The following is a 14,430-nucleotide window of genomic DNA, read 5'->3' on the forward strand; positions in this document are numbered from 1 at the left end:
TGTACAAAGCTTGTATTCATAATGTACCTAATAATTGTCCTACAAGTGTCTCATTTCAGTCCAGTCAAAATATCAATCTTTAATCCTATTGTTGAAGAGGATAATAAGCTTATACTTATAGTAAATAGCTTTAGTCTTTGTTTGCTTTCGCTAAATCCTGTTGAAGTGGTGAGTTAACCAACAATTAACAATGAGAGGACATTCCTGAACCTCGTTGACTTGGGGATGATTTGAAGTGACCGCCAATTATGACCATTTGATATTTAATACCAGCAATGTAGAAAAGAGAGATATTGTAGCACCAAAATAATGTACCTTTTTACTGAGGTAGCAAAGTTTAACAAGCCATAACCCCGCTTCTGGATATTGTTTGAAGTCAAATGATATATCATTGTAAAGCTTATGACATATATTTTCTAAATATGTAAGAAAACAAAATTGACCAGGGGCCGACTTTACGAGCGTTTCGATGTGGATGGTCACATATATGATGTTTCTGAAAGAATGTTTTTGGGGTAAGTATATGTATGTGGGGAGGGGGAAACAGTTAATCATTCCTAAATCACATAAGTATATCAAATGATTTAAAAAGGAGATCCCCATACGTTATGTTTCTGAGAATTTATTCATCATTGCAAATAAGCAAAGGAATCCAATTTAGCTCCAGTACCAATCTTTCAGAAACACCTGTATTCCTGCAACCAGTCTCCCTACTAAAATGATAACATTAATCATTCTACAGCAAAATGATCATAAGAATCATTTTAGTGCAGTGATAGCGCCATCTGTTGTTATTACAACCTTATAACATGCACTTCTACTCACCAAGAGTGTCTGTGGCCATTTGCCTTGCTTTCTGTAATAACAGACTTTCATCTACAATTTCATCGACTAGACCGGCGTTTAATGCGTCGACTGCGTTTATTTCGTTCCCAAATAAAACCAAGTCTCGTAGAACTTTTGGGGATTGCACTTTGATTCTGTAATAAGGAAAATTGACAGTTTAACTGAACATGGCTTTCAAAATATAAAATTATGCCTCTTTTTAATTATCATAAAGCAGTAATGTTTTAGTATGACGTGAAACTTTCCTTAAATTTAACCAGTTTCACTTGTGCGAATAAAGCCGCTATCGTCTGATCGATGATGGCGCAAAACGTGGCAACTGAATAATTTAAATTTAGGGTTACACTGTAACCATGGTAACTGTTAATCCCAGTGGCGTGTGATCCGGTTAGTCACCTATACAAGCCGGATGACGAAGGAGTCAAAACGAGCTGCACATCGAGTCCAAAACTTCTCAGAATCTCTCAAAGCCCCGCAACACTCACAAAAATTGAAAACGTTTCAAACGTGTCATAAACTTGTTTTGGTTTTCACCAAAAAAAATAATAACATTTAAATTTCGGTTCATGCAAACGTGTTTGAAAAGTTTTACATGAAATACACTACAGCTTCATTAAAAAAAAATCCTTAATGTTATCGTAAAATATTTAAAATAGCATTATGTTAGCATGTTTAGAAAAAAAATGTGTTAAAATATTATAATAATGTTTCGTTATACTCTTTATGTAACCCTCACGGTTGTTTGATGTGATCATTTATTAGTTTTTCAAACAAAACATGTACAAACCAATATTAGGCTTCAACAGCTTAAAGTGGTATCATGATAATGTATACAGATGCTTTTGAACCATTTTAAAATAATATGATTTATGATAAATAGCGCCACCTATAGTTTGTATTTACTTAATAATGAAGCCAATTCTATATACATCAAACAACCGTGCCCTACATCGGGCAATTCCAGATAATAACGGCACATCCCCTGTAGTGAATTTAAAATAAAAGAAGTCCAAAACGAGCCCCTCAAATTTAGAATGTTCGATTGTGAGCTATTTTCTTTCACCTTCCCTGTAGGGAGAGTGCATCTATTTCTGGAATAGCCCATTTATACGTTCTTTGTCAAGCGTTTTGTGATTCCTCGGAGCGCATTTACAGGGGCATTTACCCCCTTTACCACTAATTTGCCTCCTAGTTGATGACGTATAATAAGCACAATAACATTATATACAGATGTTGTTGTTGCTTTATTACCTAACTATTTCCAACAAATGTGGAGGTAGTTGGAAGTTATAATGAATCGCAGGAGTGCAGATCCAACCTTTCTGTGTCCGCATGATACGTTTATCGCACAATAGAGCTAGAAATGCCCCTCCACCGAGGGCAAAACCTATCACATAAGTATACGAGAAATGATAAGAACTACAATTCAATAATATACTGATATAATGTAAGTTATAACACGAAATGTGATACTCATGGAAGATTTGTCATTTGGTCTAGTAACCCTAGAACTACGAAGGGGGGTGTACCAACCCATAAGATTTTGTATCCGTCATAAAAAAAACGCACGCGTTTACGCCCAAACGACTTAAGCTAATCGTAGATCCATCGTGATAAAATCTTTACCCCAGCCCCTTTAATACCGGGGGTAGGACCGGCCATCAAAGATGACCATAGAAGGTGGGAGGGGTGGTGAGACTCCGTTAATTTTCATTTCGCTCTTGTGAAATTATTCCAAGAGCTAAAAACTTTATACTTTTTATTTATATAAAAATAGTCATTATACTTTTACATTCTTGAGACAATTCGGTGAAAATTTTTGCAGAATTATTAGCCGAAAATAAATTTTGCCTATACTTCTATATATAGCCAGAATTTCCAAAATTAACGGTATATAACGTTTATAATTGAAAATGAGGGGTGCACCCCCCCCCCTCGTAGTCTGTGTTATAAAATATGGCTCAGTAGTTCTAGGGCTAAATACCATTTCATCTAATACCCATTTCGTCTACGTCCACTTGGTCCAAAGTCCATTGCGTCCAATACTCATTTGGTCCAATTATCATTATCCTATAACCATTTAGACCAAAAGTCACTTTGTCTAGTAACAAACCATTAAGTCCAATAATCATTTAGTCTAATACCCACATGGTCTTTAACCATTAAGTCTAATAGACATTTGGTCTGCAAACCATTTGGTCTAACAAGACAACTGGAGGAGATGAGTTGAATATACAATCCCGCGCGAAATGCTTGGGACAGTTTGTTTATTTTAAACATCCCCGCTCCCCTTATTCAATATTGGATGCTGCAAAATAGTAAGTGGTTGCGCTCAATGTCTGCTCCAACATTGTTTCCAGGGGAGGGGAGGGGGAGTAAGAAGCAAGTACATAACATAAGCTATGAAACGTATCGTGTATTTTCAGCTTTATGTTCAATTCACAGGAAATTGAATTATAAATACATTATCTGTCCCAACGATTTTCGCACAAGATTGTAGATTGGTTGGTTTGATTGAGTTATGACAGACATAACAAAATGTATTATGCAATACTTCAACTGCTGGGGATGGCTATCACTTGAAAAAGGAAGTAATTTAGGTATATCACTTTTGTTAATTGCTAATGATACGAATGTAATTGAGGTATGTAATTTCTGGTAATTGTAAATGCTTCATATGTAATTAAGGTGTACTCATTTTGATATATGTTTAGTGATTCAATCATGTTTCACCGTTGTTCATCACCGATTAACAACGATGCGTCCGCGTCGTCTGCGTGGTTTACTTCGCGAGGGCAGCTTTAGCTGCCCGAGCGAAGTAAACCACGCAGACGCGCCGGACACAACAACGAAAAGAAGCTAAAGATCGTTGATCATTGCCACTCAGCCTTACAAAAACTTCGATGATTTCTCTGTTGATATCAGCAATAAAACTACAGAATAAAACGGCAATGTTTAGCCGCTACCTGAAAAATACTGAATTCAACTTGTAACCTTGCATACGCATAAAGGTTCCAGGCATGACGAATCTTACGCGCTCTCGCGTAACGCTTAGTCTCGCTCGCGTTCGCGTATACGCTACACTAAAAGTGCGGATTCATCATGGATTAACAACGGTCGGCACCTGTACAAAGGGATAGGAAGAGTTGTTGAAAAATGGATGTACGACCAAAATTGAGTCGAGAAAAAAATTGACATGGTTGTGGAAAAAGTATAGAATATTGAAACCATTGCAATTGATACGGATATAATTGAAGTATATTGGTAAATTATAAATGCGACGGATGTAGTTCAGGCATATCATCTTTGGTCATTGTAAATGTGAGGGATATAATCGAGGTATATCATTGTTAGTAATTGAATATATGAATACAAAAGCCACCTAAGTCCATACTTTGGCCAAATTGAGTTAAGCATGGGAAATTGTTGCTATACATAGGCCTGTCATATGCATGAAAGAACAACTCAAATTCATTCTCTGTGTCTATTGGGCATGTGAAAAATAGCATGTATGAAAGAATCACCCAATTCCATGATTTGAGTCTTGTAACACATTGATTGAAATCCAGTATGTATAAAAGTCCACTTGTAACACATTCATTGCTAGAGAATGACTTTTGAACAAAAATGGGTTTAATAAAGGAAAGTGTGTGGTTTATATTACATGGCAGAATGATTATCAACATTATACATACCTGTGTGCTTTATTTTGTATTATCTTACTAGTGGTAATCTCATTCTAACATTGCTGTCTTTGTATATGATTCAAAAACCACCTAAGTCCAAAATTTAAAATGAACCCCACGAAGTCCCTGAAATGCTAATCGTCATACCTAATACAGGTTAATCCACTCATTTGCACGTAAAACTTACCATATTGACCAGGTAAATCTAACTGAAGGAATTAAAATGATACACGGGTTTTTCTCTCAAAATAACTTCACATGGACTTAGGTGGCTTTTGTATTCATGTATTCAATTGTAAGTGCTAAGGATGTAATTGAGGTATATCACTGTTGGTAATTATAAATGTGACGGATGTAGTTCAGGCATATCATCTTTGGTAATTGTAAATGTGAGGGATATAATCGAGGTATATCATTGTTAGTAATTGTAAGTGCTAAGGATGTAATTGAGGTATATCATTGCTGCTAATTACAAATGCGACGGATGTAGTTCAGGCATATCATCTTTGGTAACTGTAAATGTGAGGGATATAATCGAGGTATATCATTGTTAGTAATTGTAAGTGCTAAGGATGTAATTGAGGTATATCACTGTTGGTAATTATAAATGTGACGGATGTAGTTCAGGCATATCATCTTTGGTAATTGTAAATGTGAGGGATATAATCGAGGTATATTCTTGTTAGTAATTGTAAGTGCTAAGGATGTAATTGAGGTATATCACTGTTGGTAATTATAAATGCGACGGATGTAGTTCAGGCATATCATCTTTGGTAATTATAAATGTGAGGGATATAATCGAGGTATATTCTTGTTAGTAATTGTAAGTGCTAAGGATGTAATTGAGGTATATCACTGTTGGTAATTATAAATGCGACGGATGTAGTTCAGGCATATCATCTTTGGTAATTATAAATGTGAGGGATATAATCGAGGTATATTCTTGTTAGTAATTGTAAGTGCTAAGGATGTAATTGAGGTATATCATTGCTGCTAATTACAAATGCGACGGATGTAGTTCAGGCATATCATCTTTGGTAACTGTAAATGTGAGGGATATAATCGAGGTATATCATTGTTAGTAATTGTAAGTGCTAAGGATGTAATTGAGGTATATCACTGTTGGTAATTATAAATGTGACGGATGTAGTTCAGGCATATCATCTTTGGTAATTGTAAATGTGAGGGATATAATCGAGGTATATTCTTGTTAGTAATTGTAAGTGCTAAGGATGTAATTGAGGTATATCACTGTTGGTAATTATAAATGCGACGGATGTAGTTCAGGCATATCATCTTTGGTAATTATAAATGTGAGGGATATAATCGAGGTATATTCTTGTTAGTAATTGTAAGTGCTAAGGATGTAATTGAGGTATATCACTGTTGGTAATTATAAATGCGACGGATGTAGTTCAGGCATATCATCTTTGGTAATTATAAATGTGAGGGATATAATCGAGGTATATTCTTGTTAGTAATTGTAAGTGCTAAGGATGTAATTGAGGTATATCACTGTTGGTAATTATAAATGCGACGGATGTAGTTCAGGCATATCATCTTTGGTAATTATAAATGTGAGGGATATAATCGAAGTATATCATTGTTGGAAATTGTAAATCTTATGAGGCAATAAAAGCTACCGATGATTGAGGTATATCATCGTTGGTAATTACAAATGCTATAAATGTAATTAAGATGTATCAATATTGTTTATCGTGAATGCAACAGATATATTGAGGTAAAACGTTTTGTGTTTGTTTGGTACATACCATTAATTGCAGCGATTGTTGGTAGTGGAAATGTCGCCAACTTATTGTCTAATCGTGTCCAAGCTTGAAAGAATTCTCTGGTTGTACCTTCATCTTGTTTAACCAACCACTCAAGATCTAGTCCCATGCTGAAGAATGTCCCTGTCCCCGTGATAACCAATGCCTTGGCATTTACATTTCTTTGAGACAAAATAACAGTGACTTAAAGGAACACTCCGGCAATCACAACATTCACAAACTCATATTGACCATAAAACGAATAAAAACAGCCGGCTCTCAACACGCGATGTTCAGAATTCCCGCGCCGAAATTGCCTGTGGTAATGACGTCATGGTTATGTGTGCTCAATTGTCGTCAGCCTTCATTGTGTTATTGAAAGGAATTGCCACAGGCAATTTTGGTGTCCGGGAAATTTGAATATCGCGTGGTGAGAGTCGGCTGTGATCCGTGCTTGATAATTGCTTTTCTAACATATAAGGCACAATGCTGTGATTGCCGAAGTGTTCCTTTAAAGCAGTTTTAATCTTATTGATTTTAAACTTCACCTCTTACATGTATGACAAGACTTCCGGGATGCTTAATTTCTTTCTGCAAACATAATGGGCCGCAATATATCACTAACCGCATAGTCCGAGGCAAGGTTCATTATTGTCAGGGTTAGGGTCTTATGGTTATGGTTAGGGTACGGGTTAGGGGTTAGGGTTAGGGTTAGGGTTAGGGTTAGGGTTAGGGTTAGGGTTAGGGTTAGGGTTAGGGTTAGGGTTAGGGGTAGGGTTAGGGTTTAGGGTTAGGGTTAGGGTTAGGGTTAGGGTTAGGGTTAGGGTTAGGGTTAGGGTTAGGGTTAGGGTTAGGGTTAGGGTTAGGGTAAGGGTTAGGGTTAGGGATTAGGGTTAGGCTTAGGGTTAGGATTATATACGTATTTATTAGTACTAATATACTATGCACTTTATTCCGTAATCAATAAGTATCATAAACAAACACCTTTCTGGCACAACGAATCATAGCACAGTCGTGTAGGCATTAGACTATGGATACGAAGATTGTGGGTTCGAACCCCCAGGTAAACCGTTGTAGAATTTTAATTATATCGATTGCTTTTTATTTTATTAAGTAAGAGGAAATAATAATGGTAATAAACTCGTGTTATATCTAGCCTCATAGGCCTATAATTACATGTATGTACTATGTGTTATCGCATTGCGGCCCATTATGGTTGCAGAAAGAAATAACGCTTCCGGGATCGACAGTACTAGGTCTCCCCTGATTATTGTAATTTGCAGACATGGTTTTTTTTTAAAGCAAACACTGAACAACAGCTTTATAGTGAAAGGTTTTTGGCTGTTATCTTTCTTCTGCGCAGATTTGATGCTGATATTCGACAACGTAATACAAAACAATGGTTAGAGACTGTAGAAATTCAACCAGTCACCGAAACATACACGACCCTGATCAAGATTGTTACATACATGTTGCACAAACTGAACTTGTACAGTCTATTGAGTAGACCTAAGCTGTACCTGAAGCAATCATTTATCACATTGTGAAAGTCAAATACCACTGTTTAGTAAACATAGTGCCGGCGGTTTTCCAGTTTGGTGAATACAGGCAACCTTTACCCTGTGACATTAACGTAATAAGACTTAATTTGTTTGGATATTTCTCACTTCCTACCCAGACCTTGCCGTTTTGAGGCAAGCGATCGTTCTCGCTCACCACCGTCGCCCAAACTAGATTTCTAGTGAGCGAATTTCCACTCGCCATATACACTAAATATCACTTGCTGCGAATCTCCCAAAATCAGCCAGTGAATCAGTAAAAATTCAGTATTTAATAAAATCTTTACTCCTCAAAGCGGAAAAAGGCAAAAATTTCGCATTTTAACATAAATACGTAAATACCATTTTAAAACCGAAGCTCTACTTGATTATACACCCCCAATAAGAGTATTGTGAAAACTTGTTAAAATTCGATCACTTGCCTAGCATCATGCTAGAGAGTGATAGAGCCCCGCCACCGTGTTGCGCCCTTGGGCAAGGCGCTTTGTCTCGCTTGCCTCACCCCACCCAGGTGCAATGGGAAGCTATTAGGGGTAGTCACAGTCATTGTACTGATGAACCCTGCGCCATTTGTAGGCAGCAAACGTGGTTCCGACATACCGTATTCTAATAACGGCGAATTAAATGTAAAGCGCTTTGAGGCTGTTTACGGCATAAAGCGCTATATAAATATCTACATTTATTTTTAGCAGTCAAGTTAGCTCAATCGATAAGGCGTTCGACTATGGTGCGAGAGGTTGCGGGTTCGAACCCTGGCGGTGCCTAGTACGCTCTCGTGTAGAAATTGAGTTAGCTTGAAATTCCATTGGACAAGGAACTCACTGCTAATTTGTCTCGTTGTAACCCGTACGAAACTCGGGGAGCTGATCCTGGTTGCGAAGCCGGGTTGCGAAGGTTATTTGTGGAATGTCTAGGGTGTGCGCTCTTGAAGCAGCAAAGTCCCTGAAATGCTGTTAAATGGTTTGTGGAATGATGTGGGCCGTAGTGGTCATCGATAACCTGTAAAGTGTGCTGAGGCTTGTGGATCAACGTCTAGGCGTTGTGCCTGTGCGTAGCGCACTATAAATCACTGCGCTTTCTTTTGATAAACCACTCGCCTTTAAAATCTAGACAGCAAGGCCACACACCACTCTTCGCCATACATACATTCTCCGGCGGCGGGGCTCGAACCCACGCGTCTTAGACCGCTCGGCCACAAGGACTTGTTGGTGTCATCGTGAAAATTTAAACATATAATCGCAACTTCATTACTTCAACATACCACGTGACAAGCAAAGACAGAAAACGTACCATATTTTGGAATTGTATTTGTTTAAAAACATGAATGTGTATTAATAGCGCTCAATTGTTGATAACTGCGTGTTCTATATACAGAAATCCGACAATAAATGAGCCTATACATGCACAATAGTTTTTCCATACATTATATCGATTTTGACTCGCATGTGCGCTACTAGCCTGCTACTCGCCGTATATGTCGGTCAGTATGTGGCCTACCATTTTTCTTGTAGCTTCTTGTATACACGTTGATGTTTTTATCATTTATACAAGAAATCCACAATCATTATACCCCTAATTTTATTTCAGGAAATAAAAGACTAGATTACCATAAAAACGAAACAGTGATCTTTGTCGGGGTCTAATGTAATTTTTACATGGAATTTTCAACGTTGTTTCTATCGCCATTCTCGCTCAATTTTGGCGTATATAGAATTGAAATAAAATTCTCTGCCTCATAAATGACATCAAATGTGCCACAATTGGGTATCACAAATCGTTATATATGATGTGCAGTTAAGGGCTGGGGTATGAACGTTTGGACAGTATTTATTTTGGGACATAAGAGCACATCAGACATATCGAATTGCATTCTGAATACGAAGAATGTCATTCTGATATCAAATAATTTTGATTTTTGAAATTCGCAATTTAATACACATTTTATGGCAAATCATTAAAATTGATATTTTTGATATTTAACAGTACTTGAAGTAAACTTTATAAATCTGATGATTTATACTTAAAGTGTATGTAGGTGGGATGAAAAGCCGACGATCAATTGAAAATTTTGACCTTTTGTATTGAAGATATGGATTTTTTCCCAAAACACCAAAAAAAATTAGGTCTTTTTGGGAAAAAATCCATATCTTCAATATGAAAGGTCAAAATTTTCAATTGACCGTCGGCTTTTTCCTCCCTGCTACATACACTTTAAGAATATATCATTAGATTTATATAATTACTTCGAGGACTGTTATATATCAAAAATTTGAAAAATATCAAATTGTTTTAATTTGTCATAAAATTTGTATTATATTGTGATTTTCAAAAAATGAAAATTATTTGATATCAGAAAGAGATGCTTCGTATTCAGAATGCAATTCGATAGGTCTGAGGTGCTCTCATGTCCCACAAAAAATACTGTCGAAACGCAATAAACGCTCATTTTGGATCCCTTAATATACATATTTTCTTTTATACAGAGGATGCTTCAGTTTTGACAGGAAAAATATTTTCTTGAAAACCCTCTCACTCGGTTATTTCAAAAAGGTAACCACGCTTCCCTAGAATGTGCAATGAATTAGCATTAAAATTTTCTTATTTCAACAGCATTCTAGAAACTCTTGGCGTTTGGCGAATAGAAGAGTAGCAAGGCCTGTTACCTGTTACAAAAGTTCATAACCTCGCCACACCTAATTCTTACCTCTCAATGCTGTTTACCGCATCCATCTTTGCATTGATACTGGTCAAATTGAACCTGTTCTTGCCATCGTTGAGCACTAATACAGCTATGTCATTGATGTAGCGAACTATGTGGCTAGCCATTTTTAATCAGCAATAAATACAACAGCTTACAACGTATAATTAAGGCAAATTATACATAATATCTGGATGATTATAGACACGTTGTGCCACCTCATATAATATTTTGTTAAATTTGTGATCAAGTTTAACTCGGGTACTATAACGCTTGTTTATCGATATATCTGACCTTTATCCCCTATTATCTATATCTATACTTAAAGACAGAGATAAAAAGAATTTATCGCGTCTGACGTCATCTGTCAATCAAATTCGAGCACGGTTTGTTTACAAGTGTCGTGATGATGACTTGCTGAACGCGGAGGTACAACCGGGCGCCTTATTGTTAATTTTGCACCTTCAAACATGCAAACCATCTCAAAAGTTAGGTCTTTATAGTAGGAAACTTTCTTTGGCGAAGGCACCATGTCAACAATGCCTAGAAAAGCTGCTTTTTGCCTTGTAAAAGTACGTAATTTTTCGCCATTTGCTGCTATTCCTTTTCTCCGATCAGCACCAGATAGATCGGTCTTCCTTTTACGCGCTGATTAACCTGTGTAAACCAATCAAAGACCGTAATTGACAGTGACATCAGACGCGATAAATTCTTTTTATTTCTGTATTTAATTATAGTGTCCACTTCTAGCCCAAATCAGGCCATCTCGAATTGATACCAGCTGGTACGCTATGTCAAATATAAAATAGGGTTCGTAATGTCGAAGGTAAGGTTCGCTATGTCGAATATAAAAAAGGCTCGCTATGTCGATGTCAACATCGCGATGTCGGACTTAGGGGTCCCTGACGTTCATTTTACCCACAGGGCCTGTTATAACTCTCGGCGGCACTGCCAAAACAAGAAACAGTTGCACTACTCTCTCATCAAGCAATAAAATAATGACTTGTTCATTTTAGTTATGTATATTTTATTCAATCTTCCAGCAGCATCGACCGCTCCAATCCGAAAAAGTACAGGCATATTACACAATAACGTAATAATTATTATTTTTTACGCATTGAGCTGCGATCGGTTTAAAAAAAAAAGGTTTTATTTCAAACTATAATGGTGACCCGCAGGTCAAATTGCTAGAAATGTACATTAAACACACGTAAATAGACACAATGCAATTTGCAGGCAGCAGCTTAATCAGCGCCAATATTGCAACATTGAAACAAACAACTATACAAACATTCAATCCAACCCAGCCCCATCCCTAGAAGGCAATGAGGATAAAGTGCCTTGCCCAAGGACACAACACGTTGGCCCAAGCGGGGCTCGAATTCGCAACCTATGGATTATGAGTCGGGCGCCTTATCCACTCGGCCACACGTGCTCCCACGGGGGACCGTTCACAAACACTTATTAGGGGGGGGGGCCTGATGCAAAAAAATTTCATCGCGAAAATTTTTCGTCCCCCCCCCCCTCCTTTACAGATCTCAAAAATTTCAAAAATCCCTCCTTTTTGACATGAAAATTATGGGTCAAACCCATAGAAAAGCATATGGTCATTTTTTCAGCCCCCCCCATAGGAGAGTCACAAATTTTCAGGGCCCCCTTTTTGCATCAGACCCCCACAAGTGTTTGTGAACGGTCGCTTAGAACTCGGCAACATTTTGACAAACCAGCCCAAAATGTACATAACAGTTTACAACAGAACTCTTATTGAAAAACATTGTTTTTAATGACATACCTCCCTCTTTGTTTTGTGTAAACTAATTTGTTTTATCAGTCAACCCTGTCCAACCTATGCCAACTTGACTGAATGTCAAAATGTCAAAACATTCAAATTACCGAGCCTCCCGGAGTCCTTATAAGCAAAAGTGCGATGACCTCAGTTTTGATATTGATTCGTGCAACATGGTTACCAGCTAGTTGACTACTAGACTACCAGTTGACTCGTAGCGTCCTTTGTGAGCATTCATTTGAGCGAATACAGACAAACCCTACTACCTCATCCCGCGGTGTAATCCCGAGGTTAACTAATGTAACAATACCTCGGACCAAATTATTCATACTGCAGTTACTGTCCGTTTTCCTATACACAATACACAGTGCTCTCACCATTGACGCGTGACCTCTACAAATAGTGTATGTTAGAAGTATAGGCCATTGCCTAGTTAACGTCACTGTGTGAGAAATAACCGGCCAATATTTAAAGTACTCTTCTGAAATTCTAGAAAATATAGTTTTGTAACATGTCCTAAATTTTTAGCTAATTTAGGTGTTTGGAAATATTCGCACTTTTTTGTTTTAGGAAGGATATGTAAACGACAGATAACACCAAAAAATATGAAGAAATTATTTCCAACCCGTGTTAAGTGTACAACCATTATGTTTCTCATTTTCAAGAATGCTGGTTAACAATAAGCAGACTATTGTCTCATTTCGTAAACAAAGGCCCACATAGTATTGTTACCTTGCGTTTGCTTTATAATCGGTTACCCAACTGAAACTATAATACCAGCTCATTACAATACCGCACAGGTAAAACAGAAACATGTGTAGTGTGGATTTAACCAGAGAAGATCTGATTTAATCAGTTGACCTGTTTTCAATGAGTGTTATCTTGGTTTAATAGCTTTTAATAGGGTTTAAGTCCTGCAAAGGTCGTGGTGAATTCTACTGTAGACATGACTGCATCATGTATGTTATATGTTTAAAACAGTCGTTTCTGTATTTGTAAATGTATGAATTTGGCCGATAACATTAGCCAATTGATTAATGATTATTATTATGGCGGCCGAGTCATGATTATCTCTTCACCTAAATGGTTTACCACGTAGTGGCGCAGCGACTGGGGTGGGGAAGGGGCACGTGTCCTGGGCGCCACCCTTAGGGGGCACCGAATTGACCAATTCAACATCGATTCTCTCCAAGCGATGAAAGTCAAGAATTAAAGAGGGGCGGCATTATATATGCTTAGCCCTGGGCGCCACAACCCTATTCATTACATTTTTTACCAACAATTCAGCTCACATGTCCGCACTGTATAGTCGTGCGGAAGACTCTTTTCAAACTCATTCATCTGTAAAGAAATGTCCTTGAGTACGAGAAATAGGGAAATAACAAAAAGCAAGCCTCCGAATCTCTGTGTGAAAGTATGGAGCATAAACTCTCTCATTTGCATAACAAGGAACCACTTTCATAAGAGCCAACGCCCTTTATATCAGTTTAGTTGATCGCCGGTTTGTCATGCAGTATCAGTCTGCCGCCTGGACAACCAATTCTTTAGAAATGCTTAGTCGCGCTAAAAGTCGATCGATACATGTAAAAATCAGCACAATTCAGAGATACACCTTTTTGCTATGAAATTAATTTTCTCGGTCAAATATAAAGCAATATTTTTTTTCTTCAGTAATGTCAGTTAAAAACTTGGTGCTTGGATATACATTTTTTAAAATCCTGGTGTTAAAATTAAGCATCAAATTGTGTCTTTTAGTGTGATATTTTTGATTTTTATAGGCCTTGAATTCGCCTGCGAGCTTTTTACGGAATTCATGTTTTAGCGTCTCAAACTAACATAGTTTGCTAAAGAAAGATATTTCCCACCTCTGTAAAGCACATCGTGTGGGTCTATATGTTATAGTTTTGTCAGAATTTCCGTTTTTGTTTTACCCTATTTCCATTGATGCTCCGAAAATGTCAAACTAAGTAAAAGTAGGCAATGGTGAGTACTTTTATCTCGAGAGCAACCAGCAGAAATAGTCGATATTTCCTTTGTTGTTATCCAGGTCAATTTTTCATTGAAAGCAAATTGCCCGACCAGCGAT

General features: G+C 37.4%; 1 protein-coding gene across 1 annotated transcript; it reads right to left on the minus strand.

Annotated features, from left to right (window-relative positions):
* Positions 1–817: 817 nt before the first annotated feature.
* LOC140172657 (putative enoyl-CoA hydratase) lies at positions 818–10,686 on the minus strand. The gene is made up of 4 exons (XM_072195790.1): positions 10,565–10,686; positions 6,305–6,483; positions 2,098–2,233; positions 818–980 (listed from the first exon to the last, which is right to left on the minus strand). Exons 1-4 carry the CDS (start codon positions 10,684–10,686, stop codon positions 818–820), a joined length of 600 nt encoding a protein of 199 aa, XP_072051891.1.
* Between the last annotated feature and the right edge of the window lie 3,744 nt (positions 10,687–14,430).

This window comes from Amphiura filiformis, chromosome 16 (assembly GCF_039555335.1).
Source record: "Amphiura filiformis chromosome 16, Afil_fr2py, whole genome shotgun sequence".
Classification (NCBI taxonomy): Eukaryota; Metazoa; Echinodermata; class Ophiuroidea; order Amphilepidida; family Amphiuridae; genus Amphiura; species Amphiura filiformis.